This window comes from Triplophysa dalaica, chromosome 16 (genome assembly GCF_015846415.1).
Source record: "Triplophysa dalaica isolate WHDGS20190420 chromosome 16, ASM1584641v1, whole genome shotgun sequence".
Lineage (NCBI taxonomy): Eukaryota > Metazoa > Chordata > Actinopteri > Cypriniformes > Nemacheilidae > Triplophysa > Triplophysa dalaica.
This window is the reverse complement of record NC_079557.1, coordinates 15,916,650-15,924,858: the sequence shown is the minus strand read 5'-3', so window position 1 is coordinate 15,924,858 and position 8,209 is coordinate 15,916,650. Positions and strand designations below refer to the sequence as shown.

The following is an 8,209-nucleotide window of genomic DNA, read 5'->3' as shown; positions in this document are numbered from 1 at the left end:
GATTATTTTAAATGTATATTAATGAACAATTAATTACATTTGCTTCAAAATTGAATTCTATTGCTGAATCATTTCATATAATGGTTGTGTCTATCTTTCAAGTCTCCGGGCTATTGATTTATTTCCATTATTCATTCCTTCTTGCTTCAGGCCACCAATGCATTCTGGACATTGTGCAAGTTGGCAGACTAAATAGATAAAGACGAAAAATAAACAAACAAAGACTATATAAATAAACCCTTAAAGGTAAGCATTTCACCTTGAGTAAGACCTAGAATCTTTTGCCTTTTTAGATGGAAACTAGTGGTAGCTTGGCATCAGGCTCCTCTGTGAAGCAGCACAGAGACTTTATGATGTCTTAGTCATAATGAACAGAGTACAGCTGTAATATAATGTATGAAATTTACAGTGTGCTGTGCCAACCATCTCTGAAACCGGCATCTGGGGGTCTCTGGAAGCCCAAGTCTTTGACTACTTGACCAGATCACCCACACCTTCGGCTCAGTAAATTCATCAGCATTCAGAATGACCACTTTGTTGTGGCGTTCGGTTGCCATATATTAGCTGTAGTGCCCCAGCCTGAGAACTGGTTTGCCTGCTGCATAACCACAGCCACCAGGGCCTCATAAAGCCTGTTTATAGATCTTCAGCCCTATGACAGGAGAGTCTGAGCCAGAGTGTAGGGGAGCTTGTTTATGGTGCGGTGGTCTCATTCCACTCCGGCGAGAGAGAGACAGCGTTTTTCCCACTGCTGCCACGAGCTGAGCGTTTCTGCAGGAGGCTGGTGAAGGTGTCCACTGAAGCTCAGCCCGGCGCCAAGCCCATGCCACATGTCCTGCCGGCTTTATGTGCCAGTCAAGAGGAACATCAGATTATCAGTGCTGGCTATAGTTAACGTGGACCTAAGCAACACTGATGCTGAGCAACCAGATTCTTGGGGTTTTGTGGATGTTTGGATTGAGTTTTTTTCTGTGATTAATGTCTGTGTAGTCTTCTGGGGCTCATCACCCTGTTGGTGTAAATCAAGTGACAGAAAGTGCTTGTTTACAAGGACAATGTATAGATTAGCTTGTTCACCAAAGAATTTAAATTACGTCTGTATTTACTCACCCCCAAGTTGTTCTAAATCTGTATTAATTCTTTATTAATTCTTTATTAATAATGTATTAATTCTTCTTTATTCTGATGAGCACAGAGAGATATTTGGAAGAATGCTTATAACCAAACAGTTCTTGGCCCCAATTGATTACCACAGGAAAAATTGCTTAGTACATCTTTTTGTTCTGTTGAACACAAAATATATTTAGAAGAATATAGCAAAGAGTTCTGAGGCACTTTTGACTACCATTATCATTTTTCCTACTTTGGTAGTCAATGGTGACCAAGTACTGTTTGGTAACAAGCATTCGTCCAAATATCTTCTCAGTGTTGATTAGAACAAAGACATTTCCATAGATTTGGATTTGAACAACTCGAGGATGATGATTGATGTGATGATGTCAGAATTTTCCTTTAATGATATTTAGTAAGTAATTGGATGTGTTATGCACATAGTTTTTGTTGTAAGAAAATAAGTAATCCTTTGAAACAATGTTATATTAAAGAGTTGGAAGAGCAGTTCAAGCTGTTGTGAAAATATTTTTATATGTAAAATTTATGACAAATGTCAAAATATCTAGATCTTGTTATAGCAATGAAATTCTAAAATAACGTTGTCCACTGTACATTAAAGCTGAGGTATTTTATGTAATTGATATAAAAATCCAAAATTACACATCTGAATTAGAAATAAGCTTTAGTATTTATTTTTCTAAAACAGTTGGAACACATGCTTTCTGTATGGACATGAAATCTATAATGCCATTAAAATAGTTTTACACAGATTTCCTTCCATTCATGTAACATTCTTGTAACAATTCCTGAGTAAATAAAAAAATATGATTTTTTGTAGCTCAATGTAGCTACTGTCATCATGTGGATGAATAGCACGACTACATAACCCATGGTGTCTTTGTAAACCAACAATCAGTTCCAACCATCCAAATAATTAACCAATAACATAGCATTCATTTTACGTATTTCAGTCGTTTGTCAGTAATATCATGAGCTCCTTCTATAGACTGGAACCTTTCTTGATTTTCGGCAAGTTATAGTTTCAGCTTCTGGCTCTTTTCAGTGGCTCTAAGAGAAAACTTATATTTTTTACTTGGAAACATCAGTGTTTATCTGTTAACTTGGTCAAAACACAGGCAGGCCTGCTTTTTGTGCTATTAAATTGAGTCTGTCTGGGCAATGTGAAGCAGCCATACACATTAAACATAAATGATGTAATGAGTATTCTTTATCATAGTAGGATGCTTGTGTTTATATTTTAATATATATCAAAGCACCCATCTAAATATATTGCTGAACTTACTATATATAGAGGCTAGTATATTTTTGACATTTTAATGTATAATATATATATATTGCCATGGTCTATTTTGGGGTAAAGCCTCTATGTTATTATCTCGGGGCACAAAAAACTTATCTTCAGACATTCTTTTGTCACATTTAATTTCCCATCAAATTAGCACAATCCATTGCATGTGCTAGACCTGGACTTTAAACCTTTACAGTTTGAATTTAATCAACTATTTCAAATAATTATTACACACACATTTCAGACTTTGAAACAAACAATTCAATGAACAAACGTATCTTACATATCTACAGTCGGATGCGTAATTGGTGCAATAATGTAACTAATACAACAGCAAGCATTCATGGAAATATATTACATAATCAATACTGAATATGGAGGATATAATTAGACATGTTTATATAAATATAGATATACATAGAATTATATGTACATGTTTTATATTGAAACATTGCATAAAGCATAAAATAAATAATTGAAGTGATTGTATCTGAAAAGAGAAATGCTGCATTAGACCTAAAATATAAGCACTGCTCGTCTACAAAATGAACATTCTTTCCTAGTATCTGTCGTATCAAAAAGCTACTCCACATATACCCTTCGAAATGTACAGTTTGGGAATTCTGGAATGACTGTTACAGGTGTGTTTGCACTGTATGTGACAAGTTGGTGGGTTGAATAGGGTGATCTGCTCTCAATTGCTCAGTCTGTTAAGTTGGCGACCGGGTTAAAGGTGTCATGGTCGTAACATCCTTTCATTTCACCTCCGAATGTCGCTGATCTTTGAATCTTCAGCAGCGTCTAACCCGGTGCGCCGAGGGCTTTGGCTCCGACTTCTCGTGTGCGAGTTGAATCCACCCTTGCCAGGTTTGTCCTTGTCTCCTTGTCGAGAGCCTTTGTGGTGCTCCCCCTCTGAATGAGAGGAACCTTGACGTCGCTCGATGCCTCCCGAGGGCCCTGACGCTGGAGCCGTGGGGATTGACGAACAAAAGCTCAGGCTGTCGCACAAAGCGCCCCAGTTCTGCTCGCATTGCAGTCGTACACTCCTGATTATAGCCTCCTTCACATCCTCTCCGCAGCTCAGCAAGATGTTCACCAGCTCTACATACGGCCTACGGAAATGGCATGATAGCGGTCAGTTGTGAAAAGTGAAAGGCTTATTCCTGCTGTTGCTGCACTACTTACAAACGCTGACTAAAATTAGTCTTTAATGTCAATCCCTGTTGTCTTGTGTAACCCGCCAAAAAGCGCCTCATTACTAGCCGGTTCGGTGCTAAATGAAAAGAGGCGCAAACAACTGCAATGAAAGGTTGTCCCCATACGGTGACAACGTGAATACAACGACCTTTCATGAGACTGCAAAATGACATTTAGCAGCTGCTCCTAAAATAGCTACATCGAACATTATTTAATTACGTTGGCTGGATAAATAAATGACACAACATTATGCATTAGTACACAGTTTACGCAATATTTCTAAATGGAAAAGTACATTTGCTGCTTGAATAAAGCAAACTGAGATAATTGAGTCAAACTCAATTCGTACATGCCCACTTGTAAAGCTCTAAAGAAGCACACAAGCTGGTCACTGTATAGCCTGTGCCGTGGTATTTGCAAACAAAGGCGGAAATGTGATACGTCGAGCGTGTTACCTACCCTTTAGGAAACAAGTCCTGGAAATGTATCATCTCCACCATGACATTGACGTTGTCTTTAGCAGCTGAGCAGAGGTTGTGTTTCATGTAGCACTCGCGTTGAAGCTGGAACACCATCTCCTTTATGGCCAAGCATTTTCGGCTGATGCAGCTGAACTTGTGCCTTAACCCGTGTGCCATGCACCTGAGTGCATCCTTGATAAAAGACTTTCCCTGTAAAACAAAGAGTCTTGTTAAATCTGCAGTCGCAATCTCTCAGTATTTCTGCTCTGTTGGATAACATGAACTAGTATGATTTGTTAAACAAAATGATTATTTGAATATAGGGAATTATATACATGCTCAGTCCTGCCCCTTCCTGCAGAGATTCAACTCTAATAAAACACACCCAAACGAACTTCGGTTCAAGCGAAAAATCAAAGGCAGGTGTGTTAGAAGTGTTTGAAAGCTTCATCTCTATAAGCAAGACTGCAGAGATATTTCGCTCAAGCTTAAAGCCCTTGGTTTAAAATCCACCTGCACCACATGAAACAGGAGCTGCATTGAGGGCGATGCCAGTTAGCTGAGCTTGGCTGCAAGGCCGTCCTCTGGCTGCATTTAAGGTATATGAACCCTGTGGGATATTGGGGGGAGTCACGTGCAGCACAGTGCTTACCTGTGAGTCGAACTTGCCAGCATTGTGCAGGAAGGTCATGCAGATTTCCTGCAGGCCCCGGATTTCACAGGAGTTGTTCTCGAAGCACTCGAACACGCCGCAGCCCACGTCTCCCGCACTTACAAGGCAGTGCTGGATCTCCGCTGTGGCCCAAAAATGAAGGACAGAAACAGAAAATGCATTATGAGGAAAAATACAATGAAAGGTTACTTTGTCCAAGACTTTCAATTGCATAGAGGAATAGGCTTGATGCATCGTGCATGCACATGAATGCGGAGGCCTATTTTCGGTTGTGTTTCTCCTGTGAAAATTGGAGAACTGTATTTAGGGAACAAATTTAGCGGAGAGAGCACTGTGGTGATTAAGGTATGCTATTAAAGTCCATCAGACTGGGAGGCATCTCACAGTAGATGAGGCAAAGCATGGTTAACTGTATATAGGGCATGAGGAGACTGCTTATACCTGATATCTTAAGGTGAGTATCTGAGGACAACCAAAGCAATATAAAACAATAGCAGAAAAAACTGCTCAAGAGCATCCCCTGTTTAAGATAAGAACGCAATTATTCTAAATAAACAGTCCTAATGCACAAAAGCAATTCAAGAATCTAATCTGATCAACTGCAGAGGGGCACTTTTCTCAATAGTCGAATTTGCTGATTAAGTGCACTGATATTTAGACGCATCAGATCAACTCAGAAAACCACATGTAGGATATACAGCATTGGCTTAGACATTCTGGCACTTTGTATGGGCAAATGCTTGGACAGAACTTGGAAAGCAGCCTTTACAAAACATTCAGAGATGTGTCTGCGGGTTATGTCCCGCGCCAAAAGACCAGTTGCCTGTTTGTCCCAAGTGAGTGTTGATTTTAACTGCATTAACAAAACATTTGTAGTTTCACAGCTGAAACCAGAGGGTAAATAAGGCATAATGGTGATTTAAAGACTTTCATTTAACGTAACTATGAGCAACTCAAATGAGGTGAGATGAGCCAAACTAGGTTTTTATGAATAATTTGAATGCATGATGAATGGTTAATAAAATACAGTGTAAAATTTAAACTTCTTTACATTGGTAAAAAGTCAAAGCAATAGGTAAAAACGGCTTGTGAAAGTTTAACAGCTCAAGCTATTGAATTACACATTACAGTTTAAACATTATCCTGTGCCTAAGGTTGTGGTGACTACTTTAGTCAGTACATCTCTTTCCCTTCTGTGGTATTATAGCAAAAATCTTTGTTGATAAGAAATGGAATATAGTCTTATTGTTTGTATATGTGGAACATGCGTGCGCAAACTGACTGTCAATCACACAAATAAAACGGCGCGCGCGTGTGCGCTTACCAAGAGCAGTAAGATGAATCGGATCATGATTATTATATCATTTTTAAGGAAAGCACACTCAAGTAACTACCTGACGATTTTAAATCACATCAATAGCACGATTATTGTATCATTTTAAGGAAAACACACTCAAGTAACTACCTAACGATTTTAAAGCACATCAATAGGACAGTTTACGAGACACGATCTTTCAAGTTGCCTGAAAATAAAACAATGAAGGGGAAATGCGTCGCAATGCATATAATTTGTTTTCAATAGATTTAAATAAGTGAGCAGGTAAAAGTGAGACCCTGTCTGCAGTGCTTGTGTTAGGATTGGATGGTGCATTGAATTACACAGCGGTGTGATCCACTGAGTCATTCCATATACAAACCTACTATGGGGTTAGTATGTTTTAGCAAAGTCATCCATTATGAACGAAACGTCCGGCTGAAATAATTTGAATCCATCATTTAATTCTAACCCGTAAATATTGTCTTTATCGGAGAATTGCCTACAGCTCTCGTGAGAAGGGTTCAGTTTTATCCACCTCCTGCAACATGTAGAGCCATTGCATCACTCAAATCAACTCAAAGGTTTCCGCACAATTCCATAAGTTGTCCACTTCTGTTTTAGATGCTCTGTTGGCGACCACGCTGTTATCTCCACTTTACGCAAAGATAACTGAGGACATCGTGCGTAAACACAAATGCACCCAAAAAGATATGCAGACACGTAAGAGCACACAAACCTGGAAGAAATGTCACGGTATACGTTACCTATCTTTGCCTACCTTGTGCAATGCTATTAATAGTTTACGAAGATATTGAATTTCTCTTTCCCTGTGCTCAGTATTTACGAGATATCGTATTCTTTCGTAATCGGAAAGCACAGCGCCATGCGCGAGAAGATGTAAATTGGTGCGTTTTGCGTTTAAATCGACTGCACACTCGCTCTGCTCTGATATGCGGAGCACGTGCCCACGCGCACATAACTCAGTTCACGCTATACGAGACTGGAGTAAAGACTCGTCAAAACGCTTACCTGTATTCTGCAACGAGAGACGTCCTTTCTGACTCGCCGGTTTCTCGGGTTGACTCTCGTGGACATCAACGTTATCCGTTCCCACCACTTCCCCCAACACTGAGAAAAGCAGCAGAGCTAGTGCAAATTTGATGAACATCTCGAGGCTTGGTATAACACGCTGTCACCCCCTGTATCTGATCTGGATACTGACCGAGATGACAGAGAGAGAAAGAGAGTGAGTGAGAGTGGTTACGGTGATGGATGCTGGATATATTTCCCAGAGTCTGGGTGTCAATTTGGATGAAGGAGTTAAGCAGGTGTTGTCAGTCGTGCCTTCCGACCAATCAGAGACGCAGACCACCACGTCCAAGTTTTAGGGGTGTGTCTGGCGAAAGTTGTCTCTACTTGCCATAAACTAAACCTGTAAAATGTGAAATGTGGGTGAGTATTTACTCTACAAGTAACTAATACGAGGTATCCGCCTGTCTGTGAAGCACAACGGCGTGTGAGTGGACATGTTCTTCAGCCCATCATGTCTTTGAGTTTGTAATTTTTTTCCAAAAGTAAATATTTATTTTTCACATTTTTAGTAGGTTGTTAGAATTCATTCCTGGAGATCATTTTATAAAGCACAATCATGTAACAATGTCTTAACAGATGATGGCTGTTTAGTAAAACGTATTGTCATAAAAACGTCATTATCTTACTTAATACTTACTTTAATAAATGAATAAAAATAAATGTAATATGGTTTTGATGAATGACATTGAATATCGGTAACCAATGATCATATTAACGAAAATAAAGTTTTATACTAGCCAATGGTGCTAACTATATGTCATAATGGTCATAATAGATCTTATATATTAGCCATAATATAATATAAAACAGTCTTAATATAATAAATATGCCAGGATGCGCATAGCTCCGAAAACAGGACAAATTTGATCTTGTATGGCAGGGATTGCATCATTATAACGTGCTTTCCTCAGTCAAAGTAAAACAAAAGCCATAGAGACATACTTGTGAACAAATCTAACACATACGATTAAATCAGAGGATATATGTGTCGACTCTGTTCATCTTAAAGTTTATTTCAGGAGAGGTGAAATGTTGTGCCGTGGCGA

General features: G+C 39.2%; 1 protein-coding gene across 1 annotated transcript; it reads right to left on the bottom strand.

Moving 5' to 3' along the window:
- Positions 1 to 1,939: 1,939 nt before the first annotated feature.
- On the bottom strand, positions 1,940 to 7,672 carry stc2a (stanniocalcin 2a). Its single transcript, XM_056769921.1, has 4 exons — positions 7,101 to 7,672; positions 4,733 to 4,875; positions 4,079 to 4,290; positions 1,940 to 3,534 (listed from the first exon to the last, which is right to left on the bottom strand). The coding sequence occupies exons 1-4, from the start codon at positions 7,237 to 7,239 to the stop codon at positions 3,183 to 3,185; spliced, it is 846 nt and encodes a 281-aa protein (XP_056625899.1). The 5' UTR covers positions 7,240 to 7,672; the 3' UTR covers positions 1,940 to 3,182.
- Positions 7,673 to 8,209: the final 537 nt, after the last annotated feature.

What these genes read in the sequence shown, in the direction of transcription:
- stc2a (XM_056769921.1), bottom strand. Translation starts at nt 7,239, where the DNA reads ATGTTCATCAAATTTGCACTAGCTCTGCTGCTTTTCTCAGTGTTGGGG. An exon ending in TCTCTCGTTGCAGAATACAG is followed by an intron (nt 4,876 to 7,100) that starts GTAAGCGTTTTG and finishes TTTGGGCCACAG; the next exon opens with CGGAGATCCAGCACTGCCTT. An exon ending in CAGGACTTGTTTCCTAAAGG is followed by an intron (nt 3,535 to 4,078) that starts GTAGGTAACACG and finishes CCATTTCCGTAG; the next exon opens with GCCGTATGTAGAGCTGGTGA.